This window comes from Schistocerca serialis, chromosome 10 (assembly GCF_023864345.2).
Source record: "Schistocerca serialis cubense isolate TAMUIC-IGC-003099 chromosome 10, iqSchSeri2.2, whole genome shotgun sequence".
Lineage (NCBI taxonomy): Eukaryota > Metazoa > Arthropoda > Insecta > Orthoptera > Acrididae > Schistocerca > Schistocerca serialis.
In genome coordinates, this window is record NC_064647.1 from 234,130,402 (window position 1) to 234,144,447 (window position 14,046).

A 14,046-nucleotide genomic window follows, 5' to 3' on the forward strand; every position below is an offset into this window, starting at 1 on the left:
TGGTTTTATCAACATCTGAGTATTACAGAAATGCTGTGTGAGCTCAAACAGAATCCCTGGAGGGAGGAAGTTGCTCCTTTTTCAAAACTCCATTGAGAAAGTTTAGAGAACTGGTATTCATGAGGGACTGCCAAATGATCCTACTTCCACCCAGGTACATGCAGCATGTGGAGTACAAAGACAAGATAAAAAATGTACGTAGATGTAGATTAGAAGGCCAGGGTCTTTGTTAAACAGTCCTCATTTGACAACAGTTTTAATTTGTTAGAAAATTTCGAAATAGCACACAGACCATTGCAGAGAAAATATTCAATGTAGAAACAATCCACTAGGCTGTGACTATGCTATTTCACTTTTTTTTTAGGAGTGCTCTCAGTGCTACATACACAGGAGAGTTACTGTGATGGCTGGCAACTGGAAGAAAGGTACTGGCAGAGGGAAAGATGTGGTGATTCAAACACTAATCACAAATTTTGAAGCTACAGAATTTTTAAATTGCAAGGAGACTTACCAGACAGTCAATATGCTACAAAAATATGGAGTCAGCCATAGTAGAATTCACAAAAGTTGTACTTGATGCTCTTGATAAAGATCAGTGTGTCACGGGTATATTTTTGGATCTTTCTAAGGTGTTTCATACAGTCAACCACAAGATTCAATTAAATAAATTAGAGGTATTACGAATAAGAGGCATAGCTAATGACTGGTTTCAATCGTACCTAACAGATAGGGTACAAAGAGTAGAGATAACACATACTTCAAACAGATCCAAACATTTAGTAAAACACTTACCAGAAACAAAATACATTAACATAGGGGTTCTGCAAGGTAGAATGACTTTCCCAGTACTGTCACTCACGGTGAAAAGATCCTCTTCGCTGATGACAGCAATATTATAGTCTCTGAGTAAACAAGAGAACTCCTTGCTGAGAACTGAAATGAAACTCTCAGGGAAGTTTATGTTTGGTCAATAAGCAATAAAGTGACATTGAATGTAAAGAAAACTAATGCCATGAATTTCAGTTTGAAGAGGAAAAATGACCATGTTAAATTAAACGTAGATGGCACCTCTATAGACTGTGCAACAAATGCAAAATTTCTAGGGATGAATATTGATTCTAAGTTGAAGTGGTGTGAACACACAAAGGTAATCAGCATGTTATGCCCCTATAATCCTATCATCAGTGTGTAACAAGCAGCGTCTTTTAGTTACATACTATTCATATGTACACTCAATCCTTAGCTATGGCATTCTTTTTTGGGGAACAAATGCACAAAATATGAACACAATTTTCAAACTCCAGAAAAGAGCCATAAGAATAATAACCAAAAATACTAGTCAAGCTCATTGTAAAGATCTGTTCAAAGCACTGGGGATTTTAACTGCTCCATGTGAATACATTTACCAGTCAGTTGTAAACATAAAAAATAACATTGGTAATTACTGGTAGATCACATAACTAATGAGGAGGTATTGAATAGAATTGGGGAGAAGAGGAGTTTGTGGCACAACTTGACTAGAAGAAGGGATCGGTTGGTAGGACATGTTCTGAGGCATCGAGGGATCACCAATTTAGTATTGGAGGGCAGCGTGGAGGGTAAAAATCGTAGAGGGAGACCAAGAAATGAATACACTAAACAGATACGGATGGATGTAGGCTGCAGTAGGTACTGGGTGATGAAGTAGCCAGCACAGGACAGAGTAGCATGGAGAGCTGCATCAAACCAGTCTCAGGACCACAACAATAATCACTGCACAAACAGATCTGACCATGCAACAAGAGCTAGACTCAACTTACATTTACCAAGAAAAAAATAAACATAAAACTCAAAACAGCATTTTCTACCAATGAATAAAACTGTACAATAAGTTACCAAAAGAGATTAAAGAAATTGCAAAAATACAATTATTTAATAAGGCAGCTAAAAAGTACCTGTTATGCAATACATTCTATACATTGACAGATTACTTAGATAAAACAGAGTAGGGCTTTGATAAAAGAAATGTTATACAAATAAATAATAATGATTATAAAACATCCAACATTCCACATAACACCTTCACTTTATGTTTTTTTTTCCACCTTTTTTTCCTTTCTAGAAATACTTACCCCCAAGCTATGCATAGCACAATACTAATACCTCTTCCTCTTTCTGAGCTCAACATGCTGACTCAGTTTTTCAGGATAGCAAATGGGAAGTTGCAGTACAGAAAATGGCCCAGAGATCACCAGTGTGTGTGTGTGTGTGTGTGTGTGTGTGTGTGTGTGAAGTGTTATGAAACAATGTGTGTATAGTGTGTGCTGTGACTGATAGTGAGATATGAGAGAACGGTGTGTCATTACATTATTTATTAAGTTATTTGTAAGAAAAGTATTGTATACCAGGAGTAAATTTAATGATTGTCTCTAACTAGAATTCTGTAAATATATGTGTATATGAATTAGCTTATTTTAAATTGATCTAAACTTGTAAATATGAATGCTTGTGTCTGTATATGTGTGGATGGATATGTGTGTATGTGCGAGTGTATACCCGTCCTTTTTTCCCCCTAAGGTAAGTCTTTCCGCTCCCAGGATTGGAATGACTCCTTACCCTCTCCCTTAAAACCCACATCCTTTCGTCTTTCCCCTCCTTCCCTCTTTCCTGATGAGGCAACAGTTTGTTGCGAAAGCTTGAATTTTGTGTGTATGTTTGTGTGTCTATCGATGTGCCAGTGCTTTCGTTTGGTAAGTTACATCATCTTTGTTTTTAGATATATAAACTTGTAAATACTTTGACATGTCCTATATCCTTGTAAAAAGAGATCAACAGATGAATAAAGCTACTACTACTACTACTACTACTACTACTACTAAAAACACCTTACATCATATTTGCTTTTGTTCAGTTATCATAGTTGGCTCAATTACATACTGTTTAAGATATAAAAAAAGTATGTGTTCCACAAAATCTTACATGTAAAAGTTGAAACCTCTTTTGTTCTTGTTAAAATAATGGTTCCCTGTAAAACCTGTTGAGGTGCTGCTTCCAGGAAACATTCAAAGAGACGCAGAAGTGCTGCATCAGCATCCTCTTTCACCATCAGTTCATAATATTGACGCTGGTTTGCGAAGTCTTTCTCTTTCGCTGCTTTCCACGATTTCCAAGCATACACCAGAACTTCACAATGTCTGCAAATATTAAAAATGCCAGCCAACATATCAATTTCTATGAAGGGTGTAGTGAAGTTTAAAGGATACTTGATTTTATATACTTTAGTTCACTAACATGAAAAAGTATATCAAAATGTGTAGACTGAACCCACCAACACTGCAAGTAGACTTTGATCATGAGAATGATCTCATATGTACACAGACAGAGAGAGAGAGAGAGAGAACAGAACACTGTAATAAAATGGGATGACAGCAAGTGTGTACCCAGTAAGAGGCAGAATAGGACAGAGCATCTGCTCCATCCCTTCCCCCCCTCCCCCTCTCCCTCCCCCCCCCCCCCCCCAAAAAATCTCCATCTCCGAAAAACTTTGCAAATCAAACTTGTATCCTACGCCAACAAACAGACAGCTTACAGAATTCTGTATCACAAGATGTGTAATGAATTTATTTATTTATTTTATATACTTCCATCATGTGACATGACAATACATGCATTAGATTAACTTATAACATTATACATCCAATTCTTTATGAAATAATTTTTTGAACTTCCTTACTAAGATTAGCTGGATTTTTTGTTCAGCAAAGATCCCACTTATCAGCAGAATGCGCAGTAATGAATGGTTCATTATGCTGAGTACTTAGAAGGCCATGTACATATCTTACATAAAGAAATTGTCCCATTGTCAAGCCCTGTAGCACATCAAATTTTATGATTCTCACTGTCTATGATGTTCCCATTCTCTTGCACGATTTCGGTACATTGTGGAATATAGTTAAATATGACTCTAGCAATGTCATAAGACTTCCAATAAGAGCATAATTTGCCAGTTTTGACATACTAGTGCACCACAGTGACCCTGTTGAAAGCTTCATATGTTGACAAGTAGAAAGGGTATACTGAGCAACTTATCATGAAATTTCAAAAGTATCTAGCCATTCATCACAGAACCACCATGAGTTAGTCTAAGGTGAAGGAATATTTGCAGAAATATTCATAGAAAAAATATAAATTAAAATTGAGAGTGGAATAAATTGTCCTGTTTCATCATGGTATGTTTGCTGTTTTGTTTTGATACTGTTGAAGAACTATCCAGCTTTCTGGTTTCTTTAACAATCAGGAAAAGACTCAATAGGAAAACACATACTTAATGGATAGTATCAATAATATAGTTAAAAGTGAAAGACAGAATGCCACATGTTCCCTGTTCTTGCTGTGGATGCCAAAAGACAGTGTCAAGGCAACATATCAAGTCATAAAAGATATCTTTGTTTATTTGTTATTTTTGTTTGCTGTCCATATAACAATCAGGTTTTGGACATTTTCATAGAGTTTAGTTCACATATACAAAGGTTTAGTTAACAGACATAAGTGCACACATTGATATAAATAGTGGAGGTCAGAATTATCATTTTTTGTTGCAAAAACAAACTTATGCTATATAAACTGTTTTACAGAGAGACTTTATAACTTAAAATATAAATTATTATGTTGATATAGTATGTGAAAGTCAGAAATTATTATTTTTGTGTTGCAAAAGCAAACTTACAGTATATACACTGTTTTACAAAGGGACATAACAACTTGAAATATTGTACTGAATAACATCTTTTCTCTATTAATAAATACTGAAGTTTATTCTTTAAAGTGTTTAAATTAGCTGTCTTGAGGTTAGGTGGAAGTCTATTGTAAAACATGGTTCCTATTGTATGTGGACTATGGTCTGCAGCCTTCTTTTTTACTTACAATTCTGTGAACATTTTCCCTTTGCCATGAATTGCACCTATGTACATTAGTGTTTGTTACATTATATTCTGGATTTTGTTTCACAAACACTATTGCCTGTAGGATGTACATAGAGTAGATGGTTGGTATTTTTATATTTTCTGAAGATTACTTGGCAGGAATCCCTCCTGTTTATCTTAGCTACCTCTCTTACTAAGCATAAATTGCATTGTTACTCCCTTCTCTTTATTTGCGAGTATCTTATTTACAAATTATAACAGATTTCACTACTGTTTGTAGTAGTTTGCACATCACGGCCCGAGCTGACAAAAGATGTGTCATCACCTACCTTGCAGTTTTGGGGTTCAATTAAACCAATAATGTACAAGAGAAACAGAAAAGGCCCCAATATACTTCCTTGGGGCACACCACACTGAAGTATCTTGTGGGATGATTGGGTTGTTACCAACTGTTCTTTCCTTTTATAAGTTAACTTGACACACTGTTTCCTGTATTTCAGATAGGAGGTAAGTAGTTGTAAGGCTAGCTCTCTCATCCCACATGCTTCTAATTTATGAAGTAGAAGTCTATGATTCACAGTATCAGAAGCTTTACTCATGCCAAGGAAGGTGCCTGCTACCTTGTCTACTTCCTCTAGCTTCTTTAATATTTCATGTATAAAAATTGCTATTGCTGTTACAGTAGATCATCTTTTTCTAAAACCATGTTGTAGATTGTTAAGTAGATTATGTTTCATGGAATATGTCTCAAATTGGTTTAATATTACTTTCTCTAATAACTTCCCAAGCTCTGAATTTAATGATATTGGCCTATAGTTTTTCATGTCAGCTTTTATTTCCTTTTTATACTCAGGTAGGATTTCAGTGATTTTCAAAAGATCAGGGAATTCTCTATGGCAGACAGAGATGTTCATTAGATGGGTCAGAGGCTTCCCCAATTCTCCTCTGCATTCCTAAGAAACAATTCCTACTGAAGTCAGTCCACTTCTTTAGCACCCATTCCGTGTGTTTCTCTGTGTGCAAATATGTCCAACTCCTCCAAAGTATTAAGCACACAGTCCTTTGGTGCAATATGCACCTGTAATGACTCTATGCCTTCTATTATCAATGGATGACCTATTGATGTTCATTTTAGAGCTGCACTCATTTCTTTGAAGTGCTTCCCCTATTAGAAAATAGTGTTACTGGATGGATCACATCCCCCTCAACACATACTGGCACTGTTTGGGGAAAAAAATATCAACTACAAATTCAATGTGGTTACACAACAAAAAAACCATGGCTGTCAATATTGCATTGCATAGACAACTATCAGTTCTTTTTGCTATGTATCCTATAACTTAACACAGTAGTTTTGTAGCATATCGGTGTTAAGCTATCAAGGATTACATCACACAAACTATTATGATTTTAATAAAATATAGCATGACATTCTTTTTTCATGATAAAACTTGCCTTAAAATTGGTGCCATCTGGAAAAACAGCACAAAAATTCTGAGTAGCCATCTCTTTGTCGCTATCTTAGAAAGTGTCATATTATATTCATCCGCAACATACCTGTGAACATCAAAAATATTTAATTGACTGAAATAACATGACATTAATATCTTAATTAGTTGACCTAATATAGCAATGACCAGTTAAGTCTTCCTCACAGACATCACTGCTCCAAATAAACACAACTGGAAAACTGCCCAGAATGAGAAGATGGTCTGACATAAGTTCTAGGAAATGACATAAAATCAAAGTACGCTCATTGTCCTACTAGTGATGTCTGTGGTTATGAAGGAAAGTACTCACCTACAGAATGCCAAACTGTAAGTTCCAATCTGCTAGGAACAGCAGAATGTGTTTGTGCGTGGACATCTAGAACAGTTCATAGTCTTTTAGGTGTGTTTATTTGTGTGTGTGTGTGTGTGTGTGTGTGTGTGTGTGTGTTGGGGGGGGGGGGGGGGAGTTACGAATGAATTAACAAACAATATTAAAAGCCCTTATGATAATATTATGTAAAACTGAGACATTGTTAAATGTTAAAGGGCAGCAGAAGTGGTCCATAAAACTATCGTCCAATATCTTTGATGTCAATTTTTTGTAGAATCTTAGAATATCTTCAAAGCTGATACATAATGAAATATCTCAAATAGAATGACCACCTCCATGCCAATCACTGAAGGTATCAGTAACATCGTTCGGGTGAAACCCAACTTGTTGCACTTTCCTCACATGGCATCCTAAAAGCCATGAATCATAGCAGTCTGGCTGTTGCAGTATTTCTGGACTTCTGAAAAGCATATGGCTCAGTACCACAGACATGCTTACTATCAAAAGTATATCACGCAGTTAAACAAAATTTTTGAATGCATTTCTTGCTAAGAAGGACACAGTGTGTCCTTAGATGGAGAGTCATGTACAGGTGTATAAGTAACTTCAAATGTGCCACTGGGAAGTGTGTTGGGACCCTTGGTGTACATGACATTGCAGACTACAGTCTGTTAAGTATGAGCATGGACTGCATTACACATAGGTGGTAAAAAATATCACCTTAGTTCTTTCGCAGCCCAGTGGAGGGTAGCTTTGTCCTACATTCAGTGTCAATAAAGCATTAGTTTACTTTGAATTCTTGACCGAGATACATAAGAAGAAACATCAGTGCAGCTAACGTGTTGCGTTTTGAGGCTGTGTTTATCTGTAGCCACCCCAAAGACCCGAAAATGAGTCATACCGACACATCTACATAATATAGGGAATTCAAAGTCATTTGCACAAAAGAAGGTAACACACTATAAATTGGTTAAAAATGTGGATGGCTTTGACAATGTGCTACACTCATGTAGGTCTCAGCCAAGAATTCAGAGTAAACTAATGCTTTATGAACATTGCATGAAGGACAAAGCTTCCCTCTATTGGGCTGTGAAAGAACTAGTGTGATATCTTTTAAAATCTGTGTGTAATACTTACCACACTCTTACTTAACAAACTGTACATTATGTAACAGTAATCTCAGACTACTCAGAGATGACACAGTCATCTACACACATCAAAAAAAGTTTTGCATCACCTCGGTTACGAGAGTTCCGAAACCCGGACAGAAAATTGGAATAGAGATCAATGTAAATATCATTTCCGCCCTTTTTACTGCTCATGAATACCACGCATTGCATGTTGTACCACCATACAGTGAGACTTTCAGAGGTGGTGGTCCAGATTCCTGTACACACCGGTATGTCTAATATCCAGTAGCACGTCCTCTTGCATTGTTGCATGCCTATATTCATCATGGCATACTATCCATCAGTTCATCAAGCCACTGTTGGCCCAGATTGTCCTACTTCTCAACAGCAATTCGGTGTAGATCCCTCAGAGTGGTTGGTGGGTCACGTCATCCATAAACATCCCTTTCCAGTCTATCTCAGGCATGTTCGATAGGGTTAATGTCTGGAGAACACGCTGGCCACTCTAGCCGAACAATGTCATTATCCTGAAGGAAGTCATTCACAAGATGTGCACAATGGGGGCGCAAATTGTCCTCCATGAAGATGAATGCCTCGCCAGTATGCTACTGATATGGTTGCAATATAGGTCAGAGGATGACAGTCATGTATCGTACAGCCATTATGGCGCCTTCCACGACCACCAGAGGTATATGTCGGCCCTACATAATGCCACCCCAAAACAGCAGGAAACCTCCACCTTGCTGCACTCACTGGACAGTGTGTCTAAGGCGTTCAGCCTGACCAGGTTGCCTCCAAACACGTTTCCAAGGATTGTCTGGTTGAAGGCATACGTGACACTCATCGGTAAAGAGAACATGATGCCAATCCTGAGCGGTCCTTTCAGCATGTTGTTGTGCCCATCTGTACTGTGCTGCATGGTGTTGTGGTTGCAAAATGGAACTCGCCAGGGACATCGGGAGTGAAGTTGCACATCATGCAGCCTATTGTGCACAGTTTGAGGTGTAACATGATGTGCTGTAGCTGCACGAAAAGCATTATTCAACAGGGTGGCGTTTTGTCAGGGTTCCCTAGGTAGCGGTTATCTACTATAATAGTAACCCTTGGGCAGCCTGAGGGAGCATGTCATCGACAGTTCCTGTCTCTCCATATCTTGTCCATGTCCGAACAACATCATTTTGGTTCACTCCGAGACACCTGGACACTTCGCTTGTTGAGAGCCCTTCCTAGCACAAAGTAACTGCGGATGTGATTGAACCACGGTTATTGACCATCTAGGCATGGTTGAACCACAGACAACACGAGCCGTGTGCCTCCTTCCTAGTGGAATGACTGGAACTGATCAGCTGTCAGACCCCCTCCGTCTAATAGGTGCTGCTCATGCATGAGTCTTTACATCTTTGGGTGGGTTTAGTGACATTTCTGAATAGTCAAAGCGACTGTGTTTGTGATACAATATCCACAGCCAATGTCTATCTGCAGGAGTTCTGGGAACTGGGGTGATGCAAAACTTTTTTTGATGTGTGTATAATTAGGAGCTGTCAGAAAAAGTAGCACAAATATTCTGTGCTATCTTGATACGATTTCAGTGAGATGCAAAGAATGGTAATTTGCTCTAAATGTTCAGAAATTTAAATGTAGTATTCTATGACTACAGTATCAACGAGTTGTAATTTTTATCGATCAACTCCTGTAAATATCTGGGTTCAACAAATTTATAGGGATAGGAAATGGAACAATCACATATGCTCATTCAGAGGTAAAGTAGGTGGCAAATTTTGGTCTATTGGCAGATTTAGGGAAATGCAATTTATCTACAAATGAGACTGCTTAAAAACACTTGTGTGACCCATCCTAGAATGTGACTCAAGTGGGTGGGACCTGCACCAAACTAACAAGGATATTGAACACATACATAGAAGAGCAGCATGAATGGTTACATATTTGTCTGACGAGTGGTAGAGTATAGCACAGATTCTGTACAAACTTAACTGGCAGGTGCTTGAAGAGAGACAGGTACTATCCCATGAAAGCCTACTTCATACGTTTCAAGAACCAACTTTAAGTGATAAACTTAAATGATGAGCCTCCTATTTATTGATACCAAATGGCCAGCAAGGAGAAGATTAGACAAATTACAGTCATTGTTCCACGCTCCTTATGTGAATGGAATGGGAAAAGCTAGGTACAATAGGAAGTACACACTGCCATGCACTTCATGCTGGTTTGCAGATTATGGAAGTAGATGTTTATGAGCAACAATCTCATTGTATAAGTTGTCTTGCTCAAGTAGCTAGTAAGATTCTCTGACTGAAATGCACTAATTATAGATACATTTGCCAATAAGCAAGACCCAACACTAAAATTTATAACACAAAGCAATAACATCTTTGAAAGCAATGTGCACTCTTTTCTGTCCCCTAGACAGAGAGAAAATTGTCAGACTGTGTACCAGCTCCAAACCATAAACAGCATCCAAAATACTTTGTGCTGTTACTTCTCCTTCACTTTAAAAATAAGTATATCAACCAGTAGGTAAGACCCCAAGTGGACCATCACAAGTATCTTGATATCAGCTAAAAGAAACTGAGAGCTGTTCTCTCTCAGCAAAGAAAAATGTGGTAATGATGAAGAATTTATGAAGTTCTTCAATACACATTAGAAAGGACTTTGGGAATATAGTTACTGCAGCCAAAATCTACAAAATGGTAATATGCTCAAATCATCAAAGAAAAGTAGGTGTTAAAACAAACAGCTGTCAAGTAACATTAAACTAATAGTAAAGGAGATTAGTTTCCAATGAAAAGGAAATAGCTAATGAATTCAACTCCTGCTTCACAGAAACAAACTCAAACCGCAAAAGTACTGGGAAGTGCAGAAGATACTAGCAACTACAGGCCAGCTGCAGTACTTTCAGTATTCAGCAAAACGTTTGAATAGAAAATGTTTGAGTACACCATGCCAGATTATTGACATTCCAGAAGTCCATAACCTGATGCAATATAGAAATTCGTAGATTTTACTCCAACTTTTGTTGATGTGAAGTGACCATCATATGTATTTTTCTTGGTCTGAGAAAGGCATTTGACACAATTAATCACGCCATCTTGCTGCAAAAGATTTATTCTTCTGCGTGTCTGAATTCCAAGATAATTGAAAAGACATCTGCAAGACACACTGTTATATACTTTACATAATATTCTTAATGGTCGCTTCTGCTGAGCAGTCACTATAATGTTGTGCAATTCAAAATATGCGCCAAAACGTGACGTCACTGCTGCCATTACGTCACTGGTCGGAGCCGACGACTCTTGCCAAACACACAGTACCTCTGCACCCATGATTACATTCTAACTTGATTCAACAGTCTAGTTAGATTGTGCTTGATACAAACATAATACCAGCGATCTTTATTTACGAACCACTGGAAATTACAAATGAGCAATCTGACCCCTATCGCCAACCGACATACGATCCGCTGTAATTCAGTAATTCACGCGAACGGTCACCAACATAGACCATACAATATAACGGCCTACAGTTACCAACATCGGCACGCAACATAACAGCCACCGCCTCCGTAAAAATATTGCATCACCGAAAAAGGAATTACATGTTATCAGTAACAATTCTGCTAGATAGCTGCAGACATCTGGAAAATTGTAACCACCTTCAAGAATAGTGATCATTCATTTATTAAATCACCCTGTTCTACATACGGCATCAAATAGAAGATTCTTCAGTGATTGTTCCAACAACCATCCCATTACACTTCCTTTAGTTCAAAATGGTTCAAATGGCTCTGAGCACTATGGGACTAACATCTGAGGTCATCAGTCCCCTAGAACTTAGAACTACTTAAACCTAACTAACCTAAGGACATCACACACATCCATGCCCGAGGCAGGATTTGAACCTGTGACCGTAGCGGTCGCGCGGTTCCATACTGAAGCGCCTAGAACCGCTCGGCCAGACCGGCCGGCTTCCTTTAGTTCTCAACTCAGTTACACCTCCCTTGTTTACATGAGATTTAAAAATGCATTTCCAACTTAATGTTATACAGTAGAGTACCTTATATTACACGTTGCCACTTCATTGAATGACATAGATACACAGCAGGGAACATAGTAAGTTTACGAAAGCAAATGAGGAACACAGAGGACAACAATCACTACCCACCTGAATTATAAAAATTTAAGAACCAGTATTATTTGAAAAATCAACGGCTGTATTAACAAATAGATTCTTTTGGTGTAGTGTTATAGAATAAGAATCTGTCATCGGGCAGTACGGTAACACTGCGAATTGTGGTGAAAAAGAAGATAACTTCAAAAATTCAGTTATGACAAACTTAGGGCAACTTAAAAGTGAATGGTACAAAAACCACAATTCCTAGCATTTGTTTGTCATGTAGGTAGCAAATATCGTCTATCATAATTTTGGTTTGGCTGACGCCAGGGATAATTCACCTTATGAAAACGACACAAATAATAAAGATACTTACATTCTTGCGCTAATCACGGTGTTGACGAATGCTGGAAACAATATAAACAGAAGTGTTAACCTGAAGTGAACATATTCGGCGCTAACGTAATAAGAATACGCCAGATTAGCATCCAGTGCAACGTCTGCAATGTGAGTTATTATGGAAATCATCGGTAGTAGCATTGCTAGATACGTAATGCGACAATGCTTTGTAACATAGTCAGATTCCGACTCTGAGTCTGTATCGGCCAGTCTTGAAGCAGACGGATCACTTGTTTCACTGGCATCGCTTTCGATGACCCCCATTTTTACAGCTTACACGACCACCGTTGTTACACAATACATCACATGTAGGAGCCTAATTATTAACTGACCACTTTTTGCGTGTCAACGACGTGCTTGACAGCCGAGATATGAGCCTTACAGGGAGCAAGCTGCGTAAGCAGCCGGCTCGGCTTCCCTGCTGGGAATTTCGCATCTTTTCCGTTGTAGAAGGCGGCCGTCTTCCGCTAGTCATTTCCTGTTGGCTTCTCCGAATGCACCGGCTACTGTGAAGTGATCCAGTTTGGCGTCTGACGTCACAGCCTGCAAAGCGTGGTAACCAACAGTTCACTAGACGTCGTGCAAACGTGACGTCATTTTCACGTAACACGCTGAATCGAAAAGAGCTGTCTATCGACTGTAGTCTCAGACACGCCTAATATGGTGTAGGGCTCTCGCGAGCACGCAGAAGTGCCGCAACACGACGTGGCATGGACTCGGCTAATGTCTGAAGTAGTGCTGGAGAGAACTGAGACCATGAATCCCGCAGGGCTGTCCATAAATCCGTAAGAGTACGAGGAGGTGGGAATCTCTTCTAAACAGCACGTTACAGGGCACCCCAGATATGCTCAATATTGTTCATGTCTGTGAGTTTGTTGGCCAGCAGAAGTGTTCCTGGAGCCACTCTGTAGCAATTCTGGACGTGTGGGGTGTCGCACTGTCCTGCTGGAATTGCCCAAATCCGTCGGAATGCGCAATGGACATGAATAGACGCAGGTGATCAGACAGGATGCTTACGTACGTGTCACCTGTCAGAATCGTGTCTAGTCGTATCAGGGGTCTCATATCACTCCAACTGCACACGCCCCACACCATTACAGAGCCTCCACCAACTTAAACAGTCCCCTACTGACATGGATTCATGAGGTTGTCTCCATCTGCTCGATACAATTTGAAACGAGACTCGTCCGACAGGCAACATGTTTCTAGTCGTTAACAGTCCAATGTCAGTGTTGATGGGCCCAGGCGAGGCGTAAAGCTTTGTGTCGTGCAGTCATCGAGGGTACACGAGTGGACGTTCGGCTCCGTAAGCCCATATCGATGGTGTTTCATTGAATGCTTCGCACGTTAACAATTGTTGATGTCCCAGCATGAAATCTGCAGCTATTTGCGGAAGGGTTGCACTTCTGTAACGTTGAAGAAGTATCTTCAGTCATGGTTGGTCCCGTTCTTGCAGGATATTTTTCCGGTCGCAACGATGTCGGAGATTTGATGTTTTACCGGATTCGTGATATTCACGGTACACTCGTGAAATGGTCGTTCGGGAAAATCGCCACTTCGTCGCTACCTCGAAGATGTCGTGTCCCATCGCTCGTGTGCCCACTATAATACCACGTTCAAACTCATTTAAATCTTGATAACCTGCCATTGTAGCAGCAGTAACCGAT

The 14,046-nt window shown here is 39.1% G+C and overlaps 1 protein-coding gene across 2 annotated transcripts in view; it reads right to left on the reverse strand.

Moving 5' to 3' along the window:
* Window positions 1-13,005, reverse strand: part of LOC126425071 (XK-related protein 7-like) — a 30,574-nt gene extending 17,569 nt beyond the window's left edge. For both annotated transcript variants that reach the window (XM_050087982.1, XM_050087981.1), the window contains exons 1-3: window positions 12,357-13,005; window positions 6,357-6,458; window positions 2,959-3,173 (exon numbers count right to left, since the gene is read on the reverse strand). In XM_050087982.1, the coding sequence (XP_049943939.1) occupies window positions 2,959-3,173; window positions 6,357-6,458; window positions 12,357-12,643 (604 nt within the window). In that variant the 5' untranslated portion in view covers window positions 12,644-13,005. The remainder of the gene's footprint in view (window positions 1-2,958; window positions 3,174-6,356; window positions 6,459-12,356) is intronic.
* Window positions 13,006-14,046: the final 1,041 nt, after the last annotated feature.